We start from the raw sequence: 14,552 nt of genomic DNA, 5'->3' as shown, positions 1-14,552 counted from the left end.
TATATCACACACTCTGTTAATGGTATTCACATGGTTTATCTCACACACTCTGTTAATGGTATTCATATGGTTTATATCACACACTCTGTTAATGGTATTCACATGGTTTATATCACACACTCTGTTAACGGTATTCACATGGTTTATATCACACACTCAGTTAATGGTATTCACATGGTTTATCTCACACAGTCTGTCATGGTATTCACATGGTTTATATCACACACTCTGTTAATGGTATTCACATGGTTTATATCACACACTCTGTTCATGGTATTCACATGGTTTATATCACACCCTCTGTTCATGGTATTAACATGGTTTATATCACACCCTCTGTTAATGGTATTCACATGGTTTATCTCACACACTATGTTAATGGTATTAACATGGTTTATCTGAGACCATTCTCCGATATTCCCCCCCCCCTCCTTTGGCTCCCTCATTATTGCTGTCCCTCTTTTTCTCACTGTCTCACTCACTGTTGCCTCACACAATTAAGTTCATTTATACACACCTGAAATAGCTTGTTAAAGGTTTCGTAGATGAAAATGAGGGAGATTAAGATGGAAAATATTTCCTGCGTAAATCGAGAAATGAATCGAACCAGGAAGCTGCCTTCAAAGGCAACGAGAAGAAGGACGATAATAATCATCCATAATCCAACCCAAATACGACCGGCCAGGTAATTGACACCAATATTTTCACAGAACTGTAAAAGAAAGATAACATTAAAGTTTTACTTGAAAATGTTCTTAGCGGTAGCCACTTATATTCTGCACAGGAACCATCCATATTTTACAACTTTGAACTCTTGGGTGATACTATATGTTCCATTCAAATCTGGGATGCAAGGTCACTATGTTCTATGGCTTCCCTCATTAACATTTCTGAAGTTCTGTTGTGTCTAATATTCTGCTTTAATGTCGTAATGTTCCCGGAGTAACATATTGACCATAACATGTATGAAATTCAGTGACTCTGTGATGAAGTATCATTCTCACTTAACCCACATCTGTAGTAACAAAGCAACAAACACAAAATGCTGGAGAAACTCAGCAGGTCAGGCAGCATCTATGGATCAACAAACAGTTAACATTTCAGACCGAGACCCTTCTTCAGTACTGGAAAGGAAGGGGGAAGATGCCAGAATAAAAAAAGTTGGGAGAAGGGAAGAAGGATAGTTAGAAGGTGATAGGTGAAGCCAGTTGGGGAATCAAGGTAAACACATCTGATAGGAGAGGGGAGTAGACCATAGGAGAAGGGGAAGGAGGAGGGAACCAAGGGGGAAGTGATAGGCAGGTGAGAAGAGGTAAGAAAACAGAGTGGGGAATAGAAAAAGACTGGTCTCACCAGAAGGTGAATGGGCAGGTGTCGTGGAAAAAATGCGGTTGTGGGCAGCATCAATGGTGGAGGAAGGGAAACCTTGTTCTTTGAAGAAGGAGGACATCTCTGGTGTCCTGGAAAGGAAAGCCCCATCCTGAGAACAGATGTGATGGAAACGAAAGGGACTGAAAAAGGTTTTACGGGAAACAGGGTGGGAAGAGGTATAGTCAAGATAAGAATAGGAATTGGTACATTTATAAAAGAGAACGGTCGACAGTTAGTCTCCAGAAATGGAGACAGAGAGATCAAGAAAGGGGAGGGAGGTGTCAAAAATGTAGTAACAAATTTGTTAGAAACTTTTCTTTAGTGCTTATAGTAAATGCAAATGTGTGCATATTCTGCTCATGTGGCAAAAATTTCAAAGTTTCAAAGGTCAAATATAATATCGGAGAAATGTATACAATATACATCCTGGAATGCTTTTGCTTCGCAAACATCCATGAAAACAGAGAAGTGCCCCAAAGAATGAACGACAGTTAAATGTGAGAACCCCAAAGCTCCCTCCTCCCACGCGTAGGTGGCAGCGAGCAATAATCCCCCCTCCCCCACCAGCAAAAATAAACGCACATCGGTACCATAACCGAGCCCAAGCGTGTGCTAAGCAGTAGCAAAGACACAGATGAGAGTTACCCCAAAAGCTTCGCATTTCAGCCAAAATTTGACAAACCACAGGTTCTCTCTCTCCCTGGCGAGGGAGAGGGAAATGTCCCCCATTTTCACAGCGAGCGGGAGACTTAACAACAACCCGCTGGTTTACGATCTTAAAAGATTTTGATATTGAAGTATTTTTTGTGCTAGAATAAAGCAGCATTACTTCACAGAGATAACTATCAGGAGCTCCAGATGAGCTCATTATCCACTCTGAGCCATGATGAAGTTCAAAGTTCAACCTTGCGAGCTGGAGCCTCCAACGTGCACTACGTGGATCATTGGCCCAATCACATGGTTGGTAGGAATCTTATATTAGGAAACAAATGAACTGTTAATAATATTGTCCTATGAAATGTGCAACATTGGATGGCAGACCATGCACAATATACAAGGCTTAACATGGTTGTGATGCTCAAACTTTTTTTAAAAAACTGGCTTTGAATGTCACAGAAATAAAAGTTACTAGACTTACTGTAAAATAGGCTTCCTCAAACACTAAAAGTGGACCAGAGAAACCCAAAATAAGCAGGGGCTGAGCACCCATTAGAGAGAAGATGACTCCTTGAATTGCTGTGGAAACAATCAGCTCTGAAACACCCATGTTACCCTTCGTCTTCTCCTCTAGAAACAAGATTGAGAACAGTTAAGCATGAGGAATATCGAGGGCATGGAAAGCACAGTCTTATCATCTGACATCTGAAAAGGAGGACACAGATAAATCAACCTTCCTTATGTGCCATGCATGGTTCCATTCCCTCATTCAGCATTCAGTTTATACAGTTTGGGAAAAAATGTTAGTAAATTTAGAAGTTATTCCATGTTTAAATGTTTAATTTTAACGTACTTTAATATTGATTGCTGTGGATTGCTGTATGAAAAAAGATTAACAAACTTGGCTTATACTGTACCTATTGAATTCAGAACAGCAAGAGGTGATTTCGTTGCAGATACAAAATTCTAAAGGGCTTGACAAGGAGAGTGTTTCCCTGGGTTGGAGTATCTAAGACTAGTAGCCACAGTCTCAAAGCAAGGGGCTGGCTATTCAGGTCAGAGGTGAGATGTCTGGATTTTTTGGAATTGTCCATGCAAGAGGACTGTGGAGAACCAAGCTTTGAATGTATTCAAGATAAAGATTGTTGTATTTTTAGATATTGAAGGAAATCAATATATGGGATAAATGCAAGAAAGTTGTACTGAGGTAAAAGATCACCCTGTTCTTATCAAATGGCAGAGAATGAGAAGCTCAATGGCCCTTTTCTGCTTCATTCTCGTGGTTTTATGTTGTTATTTCAGTTAACTGGAGGCGTTGATAATGTGGATGGTAAAAGTTTTTTCCCCAGAATAGGGGAGACCAAAACTGGGGGCACAGATGTAAGATGAGAAGGGAAAGATTCATAAGGGTGGTGACTATATGGAAAGGGCTTCCAGAAGTGGTTGAAGCAGGTACAATAGTGCCATTTGAGAGGCACTTGGATAGGTACATGGAAGGATGGGGCTTAGATGTGAGCTGAATGCAGGACATTGGGACTAGCTGGATGAGTACAGTAGTCAGCATGGACTGGTTAGACCTTATCCGTGCTGTATTGCTCCATTCCTCAGTGACTCGAAATCATTAGTGAACTTCAACAAGACTCATTTATGTAACAAAATAAGGCATATCAAGCTCTTTAAGAGTATAGACTATTTTATAAGACTAGATATCGGTGTAGCTATAATTGGATATTGTTAGTCTATGTGCTGTACTAATGCAGTCTCTGGTGAGCTGCTGTGTTAAATTGAAAAACCATGCTCTAGGGTCATAATCACAGGGAATTTAAAATGAATATAAGCAGAATGAAAAGGAGTAATTAAGTGATAGCAAGTTTATAACAAATGCAGAAGAAGACATATTTAATATAAATGAAAAGAAAGCCAAATTTATAAATCTTTTTGCATCCAGGAATACTCTTAGGCACAAGATTGATGCTTAAGTCTTTGATACACTTGAACTTTAGTGGAAAAGAAAAGAGTCAATTAAAAAACAAACAAGTGATGTTGATGTTCCATCTGAGATTCTGCTTTGTGGTCGAATCTACTACTCTGCACCAAGACTGGCCACATTTTACTACTTTGAGATCTTCAGTGACAACAAGTTGCATTTGAATTTGCAATTGTAAGCTATCTATGCTTTAGGGAATTCTGGACTTTTTTGCATATTAATATTTTTGAAGTTCTTTCCTCTTTTAAATTTGACAATACCCTACCTTCACATGGTACTTAAATGTAATAATTCAAACCACTTTTATTAAGGGAGTTATCAGTTGAATCCGTCACCAACAGATGCTTTAGCAAACTGCAATGTTTTTCATGATTTTGAATTATTTAGTATTTTTTTCGATTAATTTAGTAAAATAAAAGTAATTCTCATAATAGCTTCTTACCAAGGAGACCTCCAAAGGTGATGGCAGGAGTCAAGGCAGCAAAATAAATGAAGATAATTGCAGCCAAACATTGAGGATTCAGGGCATCCTTGATGTCACTCAGATATTTGGGATAGCGACGTTTGATATCTCGGAACAAACCTCCAAATGGCTTCCCGGTTCTCTTGAGAGGATCATCATCAACAGGTGGTGCTGGTCTGCTAGGAACTGGAATGATAGAAATTCTGAATTGGACATGATACCCAAATGGACTTACTCCTGAGCTCTTAGGAACTCTTAGATCAGCAATTATTTTTGGAACTACTCTTGTTCTGATTTAGATTTACTGGGAATTTGATCCTAACCCACTGTCTCCCAATTAATCTATCACTGTCAATGGGTTGCTTTTAAAATTCCTTCTGAGATACCTGATGAGAGCTCATGTTACCTGTCTCATTCACAAGTCAGTTATATTGATAGCCTTGTCCATCATCTCATTATTCAAGGTAAAGAATCACCATTCTGTTATTCACACCTAATACTGACAACTTTTTGCCCATCTCAGGTGAATAGTAATTTTATAATTTCTTACTTTTTCTACATTTGTAACACCACTTACTTCCCACTGTTTGCAGAACTCTGTATCCATTTCATCTGATTTTCATGTTATTTTGTGTTTGCAATGACTGTTGCTTACATTGTCTATAACTTATAATATAAGCTGGTTGTTATTAAGTGCCTGATATTACCTTCACTGCCAATACCAGTTTCCATGATCTTTCATCTCTACCTACCCAACACAAAAGCATGAAAGTATAGCTTTGCCTCCAGTTGCTAAAGCAGCTTCTAGACACAAGGAAGACTGCAGATGCTGGAAATTTGGATCAACACACACAAAGTATTGGAGGAACTCAGTAGATCCGGTAGCACCTATGGCAGTTTCAAGAACATTCTGTGCTGTGGAAATTTAATTCTCATGCATAAAGCTGTTGTGATTTCCCATCTTCATTACTAAAGAAGTCTGGCATATATAATATAGTGTGCTGTCAAAGTAATCAATGCATCTTTCATAAACTTTACTAAATTTGGTGTGGTGATGTTGGTGCCAAAGCAGTGCTTTCAAAATTGAGTGAAAATTGGTCACAATTTCATTCAAACTTAAAACTTAAATTTGTTCTATGACAGAGTGGATCTGTACAGTGTGAAACAAGAAGAAAAAAAGAAGAAATGTTCCTCTGGTCAGTCCATTCAGCCTGTCCAGCGTTAGTGCTTTGATTGTCCATCACAACAAAATCAGATACCAGTGACAAAAATCTTCACCTCAATGCATTGTTGATCTATTCAACTGTTTACCCATGAGTCACTGTAGAAAATGCAAACAATATCAAACTTTTCTTTGCCTCCAGCTGCAGTTTATTTTTGTTATCCACCTTTTTGTGTTTCTGATTTTTGTTGATGTTCCAAGTATTCACTGAAGAAAAATCCATAGAATGAAGAAGAAATATATATATATTTTTGTTTCAATGGGTTAATTTCATAAGGTACATTGCAGGAACATTTGACTCCTTTGTGTTTGATGCATGGGCTGAGCTTTGGGCATTTCAGGTAATGCTGGAGATGGCGTTTTTATTTATGGAAAGATTGGCCATTCTTCTTAATGTATTGATTGTTGAGATACATTTTAATACCGCTGCTCAAAATCAGAATAGGTTTGACAAATAAGGAGAAACATTTTATGTTGGCAGAATTGCTAATGAGATAATTGAGGAAAAGAACAAGGAAGAAACAGGATTTTATTTCATTCACTAACATGCTATGATCTAGAAAATACCAATGAAGAGGTAGTGTGATCAGATTAAAGAGGAACTTGCAAATGGGAATTCAGGGTTCAGGGATTGAACAGGAGAATCATTGTACCATTCCTTCAGACAGCCGCTCCAGACACTTAGGCTCAATGGAGCCCATCCACAGAAGTGGGGCTCTTTGACTTACTTTGATTTATTGCTTGTATGTTTCTTCTGGGATATTTGGCTGAACCTACAGTAGACTTCTAGATTTGTATAGAATGTGTTTTTTGGCAGTAAACGGAATGCGGTTTGTGAAAACCTGATCTTTTTAGCTTGGTATGTAAATTCATAAGTTCAAGAACAGTCTCATAGAGGTTATATTGCAGGAGCTGCAGCCAAAGCAACATGCAGTCTGCCGGAGGAATTCAAAAGGTTGAGCAGCATCTATAGGAGAAAAGATACTCTTGATGTCTCAGGTTGAAACGATGCATTAGAACTGACAGTGGAAACACTGACAATATCTTTCCTCTCAGAGATGCTGCTCAACCAGCTGAGTTCCTCTAGGAGAATGGTTGTTGCTCCGGGTTTCACCATTCACAGTCCCTTGTGTCTCCAGCAGCCAGGGGTTCGGACCATTATGTATAACCTTGAATCCTACTCGATTACCCAAGGATTTAAAATTTTTGTTGGTACGTAGGTAAGAAATCACATGAAAAATTGTTCTTAGTAACAGTAACCACAAAACTACAGATATATCACAAAAGCTCATATGTTTCATGGCTTCTGGGAAGGAACTGTGTCATCCTTACCTAGTTTAGCCTATATGTTACTCAGACCCACCAGTGTGGTTGATTCTTAACCATCTCCTCAGTTAAGAGATGTCTTCATTACCAGCATTACCAAAGATGTCAAGAGCATTCAAACATAAACATAGACTAATGTAAAGTGAGCCCATTTTACCTGTCTGTGATTGCTGAGCTGTTTTCATCAACTTGTCATCCTTCAGTTTCTTCCTCTTCAAAAGCATTTCCCGCTGGAAAGGTATCACATATTTTAGTTGTTCTGCATCCTGGATTTCTGTTGGTGAAAGGACTATGCTGTAGTCCAGAACCTCTCGGATACCATTCAGCAGATCACAAGGGTTCTTTGCTTCGTATGCAACTTGGCGGAAAATCTGGGAAAACAGAATGAGCCTCTTCATTTAAATTTTCCACCACTAAGAAAGTACCTTCCTCCTTCATCATTGAGCAGCTGAGGGAGACCAGTAGGCACAGGAGCAGTGGACCCACTTTAGTTCTAAAATATTACTACTGTGTATACTTTAAGTATCTAGAAAACTAAATAGAAAATTCTGTTCAAGGAGGTTGATGCAACAGTGGCTGACAAGGAAAGTCAAGAACACCATAAAAGCCAAGGAGATGGCATATATTAGAGCAAAAATTAGTGGGAAGTTCGAGGATTGGGAAGCTTTTCAAAACCAACAGAAGGCAACTAAAAAGCCATAAGGAGGGAAAAGATGAAATATGAAGGTAAATTAGCCAATAATATCAAGGAGGATACCAAAAGTTTTTTAAGATATATAAAGAGTAAAAGTGGCCTCTGATCGGATGAGAACAGATAATAGAAACATGATTCTTTTAAAAATTAAGCATAATATGAGACAAAGCCCCACTGAGGTAATTCAGCTAAAGCATGCATCATTGACTTCACTCACTATTGATTGGCAGTTGCATTAACTTGGTTATCATTTATTATTAGTAATAGAGTGTCCAGCATTTGAATTACTATATGTCATACCAAACACTTCAATTCCTGACTCTGTAAACAATTAAAACAGTTAGTGCATTGAATGTATTCACACTCTGCCTTGAGCTTCACTAGCTAACCTTGGAAAAGAAATATTACCTTAAACATGTATTCCCCTTGTTATGAACCCTATGAGTACACAACTCTCAATGCAATTCTCAAATTTTGAATCAGATGGAAGCTCCATTATAGTTATAATGGTGCTTCTATGTAATGAAGCATTGATCTGGATCGGAAAGACTTTGTCAATTTCCAGCAGTTTATGACAGATATGATAAGTTTTCCAAGTTGCAGGAAGTTTCCATACCTTGTCTGACATTAAAGTTGAAAATGACCGCCCAATTTCACGATAGTCCATGTTGGAAGTTTTGGGTGCCAGGAATACTACGATGAATCGGGTAGGGATGGAAACCTCCAGGACTGACTCCAAACAAACGGCCTCCTCCAAACGCACAAAGGCTATTGCTGGGCAAGTCAGTGATTCCAAACAACCTGCCAAAGGGGGAGATGGCTGTGAATATCTTTGATATATCATCCACATCCAATTCAGTTCACTGTCTAGGCAAGGATAAATTTGAGAACAAAGCCTTAGAATTATTCACTTCATTAATTTATACTAACAGGCCAACATAACTTGAACATAAAATCGGAATCTCTTTCAAATAGTTTGGAGAATAAAAGTGCTTAAATAGGTATTGGTGATTGGAAGATGGAGGAAAACAGCAGTGTTCAGAATTAAAGGTACAGTAAATAAAAGACACGAGTGTAAGAAGTTCAAGTTTTACAAGAAGGATAAGATCTTCTTTGTAATGAAGTGGTATTAAAGGTATGTTGCTGAAATCAAAGGCAACATAGTAACATTGCAGAAACACAGAGCATAAACATGTGTTTATGTTATCAAACATGAAATGCTTTGAGTGGCTGGTCATGGCACACATTAAAACCTTAATTCTGGCTACATTAGACCCATTTCCGGTTTGCTTATTGCTCAAATCGATCCACTGATGATGCAATAGCCTCTGCCCTACCCCCTGTTCTGTCCCACCTGGAAAATGGGGTCTCATACACTAGACAACTGTTTATAGACTTAAGTTCAGCATTTAACACCATCATACCCTAGAAACTGTCCTCCCTGGGTCTCAACACCTCCCTCTGCAATTGGATACTGGACTTCTTAACAGTAAGGCCACTGTCAGTCCGTGTGGGCAGCAATGTCTCTCGTCCCATTACACTGAGCCCCGGCGCTCCCCTAGGTTATACACTCAGCCCGCTGCTGCTCACACTGCTGACGCATGACTGTGTCACAGGATCCAGCTCAAACCGTGTCACCAAGTTTGTGGGTGACACGTCAGTGGTTGGCCTTGTCAAGAACGATGACGAGACAGAGTATGGAGAGGAAGTGGAGTGGCTACTGGATTGGTGTGAGAAAAACAACCTATGCCTGAATGTGGAGAAGACAAAGGAAATCATTGTGGACTTCAGGAAGCTGCAGACAAACCATCCCCCTCTGGAATACACAGAGAGTTCAGTGCACCAAGTTCCTGGGAGTTCACATCACCTGGTCCCTTGATATCACCTCCTTGAACAAGAAAGCACAGCAGCGCCTTTACTTCCTAAGAAGATTGAGGCAAAAGAGGCTCCCTCTACCCCATCTTAACTGCACTTTATAGGAGCACCAGTGAGAGCGTCCTGACAAGTTGCATCTCCATCTGGGATGGGAGCAGCCGAGCATGGTAGGGACTTCAGACTGGAAGTCCCTACAAAGGACCGTGAGAACGGCCGAGAGGATCATCGGGGTCTCCCTACCATCCATCGGGGGCATTTCTCAGGAGCGCTGCGTACACAGGGCCCTTAGTATTCTCAAGGATCCCACCCATCCGTCCAGCATCCGCTTTGACTTTCTACCATCAGGCAAGAGACTCCGATACATAAAAATATGAACAGTCACGATGAGAAACAATTTCTTCCATCAAGCCATTAGGAAGAAACATATTCAATGTGTCACTGGTTAATCTGACCTGTACCTTACAATATTTAATATTAATGCACTTTAGTTTGTTATTTATGTGTGATTCATCTGTACATTTTATCCTTACCTTCATAAGATATTGTGTGTTATGTGTACTACTGTGCTTTACACCCTGGTTCGGAGGAATGTTGTCTTGTTTCTATATACATTATATTGTTCTGTATGTTACATACATAATTTAATGATAATAAACTTGACTTGACTTGTCTTGAGAAGGCGAACTACATTAACAGTGCCCTCCAGCCACCAATGAGGTTAATGATAGCAATTTTTGTGGGGGTTTGGGTAAAATGATGAGTATTGGCCAAGGCCACAGTGTTTTTCTTTGAAGGATACCAGCTTAACCGTCATCCAAGGTAACAAGTGACTAACAACACATTCATTTGCAAACCAAGGCCTATCTCCATTCCGCCACGCTTCCCCCCTCCTCCACCACCACCACAATTTCCCCTATAAGGAGAAAAGGATGTTCTATTGAAACCATCTTTTTTTTTTCATTATCACTACAAGGCACAACAAAGATGTTCCATACTTACCAACAAGAACTAAGGTTCCTTCTGTGTTTTCTGGAATTTTGTCCATTATTTCCGAGTGATGCCTCTTATGATGTTCCTTTGCCACAATAACAAAACATTACAATTTACTTTAATACAAACTCTCTTTCTTGGAAACCTCCATAAAACATCTTGGGATGAATTATTGAAATGTACTCTTGTGTACCGTACCCATGTGAATGCCACATTATACAGTGTATGTAAAACTTTTGACCATTTGATCCTACATAAAGATGTACATTTGTACTGAATTTATACAGGTGTTTGTTAATGGTTGTCATTCAGGTGACCCCTGTGTTACAGCTGGAGGATGGGTTGTTGCATTACTAGAAAACAATTCAAATTGCAGTTGTCTGCAATGCAAAACCACATCATCTGTGATGCATCAAGAAATACGAGTTCAAAAAAAAAGTTGTTTGTTTATTTATTTATTTATTTCACATAACTTTTGTAAGAGTAAAGTTTCATTGACAACTCAGATCTTTTAGGTGTGGTTTGTGAATTTTGTAACAATCATTTTCCATCACCTGACCTGCCATAACAGAGGTATCTTTTGTATAGTTCTCAAGTTCAGTGATGTACATTAATTCTGCAATCCTTGGATAACAGAGTGCGCTTCAACACTATGATGACATAGACATCTTTCAGACACAGCACTGAATTGATGCAAAAAAAAGCTTACAAATGTTACAGGTATTAACCATGAATTACGAGGGGTGATTGATAAGTTTGTGGCCTATGGTAGAAGGAGTCAATTTTAGAAAACCTAGCACATTTATTTTTCAACATAGTCCCCTCCTACATTTACACACTTAGTCCAGCATTTGTGGAGCATGTGAATTTATAGAAGTCGGTGTCTTGGACCTCCAGAAAGTGGTCCACAGCAGGGGTGATTGATAGGTTCGTGGCCTAAGGTAGAAGGAGATGAGTTATACAGCTCTCGTTACATGCACGTGCAGTTCAACTCTTTGAGTGATAATGCAGAAAGTTTGAAGTTAGTAACTCATCTCCTTCTATCTTAGGCCACAAACTTATCAATCACCCCTGCTATGGACCATGTTCTGAAGGGCCAAGACGCCGACTTCTACAAAGAAGGGATCCGTATGCTCCACGACCGCTGGACTAAGTGTGTAAATGTAGGAGGGGACTATGTTGAAAAGTAAATGTGCTAGGTTTTCTAAAATTGACTCCTTCTACCATAGGCCACAAACTTATCAATCACCCCTCAGAATGATCAGTTAGGCTCAGAGAGAATCTGTATATACTGACAAATACCTTTATTGGCTCAGTTATCAAATGCGTAAATTTACAAAACTAAGTACTTGTGCGCACACCCATCAGGTTTCATGACCCTCTGTGAACAGTCAAAGAATAGAAAAGGTAATATCCAGGAAAAGGATTCTATGCTGCCTAGGTGTTTCTCTTGATCATGATGTAATGTCCACATTTCTGACATGGGTTATCACTTCCAGTGTGGGCACGTGGCCAAGTGGTTAAGGCATTGGACTAGTGACCTGAAGGTCGTGAGTTTGAGCCCCAGCCGAGGCAACGTGTTGTGTCCTTGAGCAAGGCACTTAATCACACATTGCTCTGCGACGACACTGGTGCCAAGCTGTATGGGTCCTAATGCCCTTCCCTTGGACAACATTGGTGTCGTGGAGAGGGGAGACTTGCAGCATGGGCAACTGCTGGTCTTCCATGCAACCTTGCCCAGGCCTGCACCCTGGAGAGTGAAGACTTTCCAGGCGCAGGTCCATGGTCTCGCAAGACTAACGGATGCTTCTTTCTACAAGCCTTCCATTTTCACATAACTAAATAAATGGCTTCTTATCCGGACATGGTCTCAGGTTTAGCAAATCATTATCAGGGAAACTTATTGTGTTCACTTTCAATTGCTCTGAGCAAGAACCAGTTCACTAAAGTGGTTCATAAAATGGTGGCTGCAAGAACAGTCTCACAAAATGGCAGCCTCCATAACCGTCAACCACATGGCAAGAACAGAAACATTAGCTTTGTCTGCTTCCACTGCTCTTGCCTCATTCCTGTTCACTGATTTGCAGATTTTTGTTCTTTCTGGCCAACACAAATAATAGAATATCCAATTATTTTACAATTTTATTCTTGATTCAGGATGTGAGTAGAAGAGAAAGCAAATAAAGTTGAAAATTCTCGACCTGCTTGTTTATACCATGAAAAGATAACTGAAAATAAACTGTAAAGTTTCAATTTGGGTAAAGGTACTCTGAAGTGGATTGAAACAAGAATACTATATAGAGTGCATTGCCTATTGAAATAGATTTCACATGTGCAAAATACCACAGATCCTAGGTCAAGTAGAAAATTTTGGAACTATTCAGCAGAATATTGGCAGCATTTATGCAGAAGCAACAGGAGTTAATGTTTCACACCGATGAACTGTAGTCAGAACTGAGGAAAAGCTGGATATATAAGGATATGGGGTTTCATGAAATGCAGAGGTAGGGAAGGTGCCAAGTGGAAGAAAGAATAGAAGGAAAGTCTGAGGTAAGGTAAGATAGATAAATGGAAGTAGTTCTGAATCCTAAATCTGAGAATTTTGGAAAAAGAATATGTAGACACTGATTTGAGTATAGCCAGAGGTAAAATAACTTGGAACTAAGCCAGTCTTCTTCAGTTGGAGACTTGTTTATCCAATAAATTAACTGTGTATTTTCATACTACTCTAAGAAAGGATTTGGTTATTTTATCAAGCTAGTTCATTAATGGGATTCAAAAATAGTTCAGTCAATGATATTAAGAGTCATTCTACACAATTCTAGAAAGCTAATGCTTTAAAGAACAACCAAAGGGGAGTTGGCAAAGCTCTATACTAAAATCTGTCAAGTCCACTCTCATTAAACCACAATTGTGTAACCCTAAGTATTGACTTTTTCATTGTAGGCTTGCTGAACTGAGGTGAATGCAATGTGTCCATGCAAAGGAAAGTGGGTCACCTTTTTGAGCATACAGATGATAAACCAGTGTTGATTAGAAAACCAGATCTGAATTAAAACCTTTTCTATATGTATTGAAAACTGAATGATTAAAACTTAATTTTCCACATATTTTGTGAATTTTGGTTAAATAAAGATAGAGGTGCTGAGGCCCGAATTATTTTCAATTCCAGGTATCCAATTACTCAATATTAATTGAAATTTAGTTCCCCTTCAGCTTGGTATAAATGCAAGTCAAGAAGTGATTACTTCCTGTGCATAGACAGCCTACATCTGTCCCAGCCCCACATGACTTTGACCTAGACTGGGGCTGTTCAGTTTGTATTTTGCAGAGATATAATGAACCTACTATTACAATTAGTATAATAACATTTAATTTTCATCTTGTTTATAAACTTCTAATCATGGGGAGGTAGTAACACATTTCCAATACAACTGCTAAAATTTTAACTTGCCTCTTTGCCTTGTGTTTCAATGTCTTGAGTCCTCTGCTTGTATTGAATGGCTTCATCATATTGGTGCCTATGATGATGAAACATACAGATAGTTTACTTTATATTTGTGCACAATACATATTGAACATACTGATTGTCAAAGTTGTAGTTGTAAAGTTATTGTATTTTTATTTTTAATTGGGATCGGGAGTGCTGACCTATTAACACACAAAATGTTGGAGGAGCTCAATGGGTCAGGCAGCATCTATGGAAATGAATAAACAGTCATTATTTTGGACCCAGGCCCTCCATCAGGACAGTCCTGACGACGGCTGTGGAGGCCAAGTCACTGGGTATATTTAAAGCAGTGTTTGATGAGTTCTTGTTTGGTAAAGTTGTCAAAGGTTATGGGAGAAGGGCGGAGAATGTAGTTGAGAGGGATAATAAATCAGCCATGATGAATGTCGGAGCAGACTCGATGGGCTGAATGGCCTAATTCTGCTCCTATGTCTTCTGGCCTTATGGATCAAGCAG

General features: G+C 39.2%; 1 protein-coding gene across 4 annotated transcripts in view; it reads right to left on the bottom strand.

The window, feature by feature from the left end:
* Nucleotides 1-14,552, bottom strand: part of LOC140191929 (anion exchange protein 2-like) — an 80,362-nt gene that overhangs the window by 33,382 nt on the left and 32,428 nt on the right. For all 4 annotated transcript variants that reach the window (XM_072249814.1, XM_072249811.1, XM_072249812.1 and 1 more), the window contains 7 exons: nucleotides 14,040-14,106; nucleotides 10,595-10,670; nucleotides 8,337-8,521; nucleotides 7,184-7,397; nucleotides 4,458-4,664; nucleotides 2,510-2,658; nucleotides 518-712 (listed from right to left, as the gene is read on the bottom strand). In XM_072249814.1, coding sequence (XP_072105915.1) covers nucleotides 518-712; nucleotides 2,510-2,658; nucleotides 4,458-4,664; nucleotides 7,184-7,397; nucleotides 8,337-8,521; nucleotides 10,595-10,670; nucleotides 14,040-14,106 — 1,093 coding nt within the window. The remainder of the gene's footprint in view (nucleotides 1-517; nucleotides 713-2,509; nucleotides 2,659-4,457; nucleotides 4,665-7,183; nucleotides 7,398-8,336; nucleotides 8,522-10,594; nucleotides 10,671-14,039; nucleotides 14,107-14,552) is intronic.

The sequence above is a fragment of the Mobula birostris genome, chromosome X (assembly GCF_030028105.1).
Source record: "Mobula birostris isolate sMobBir1 chromosome X, sMobBir1.hap1, whole genome shotgun sequence".
NCBI classification, from domain to species: Eukaryota; Metazoa; Chordata; class Chondrichthyes; order Myliobatiformes; family Myliobatidae; genus Mobula; species Mobula birostris.
This window is presented reverse-complemented; position numbering and strand designations above follow the sequence as displayed.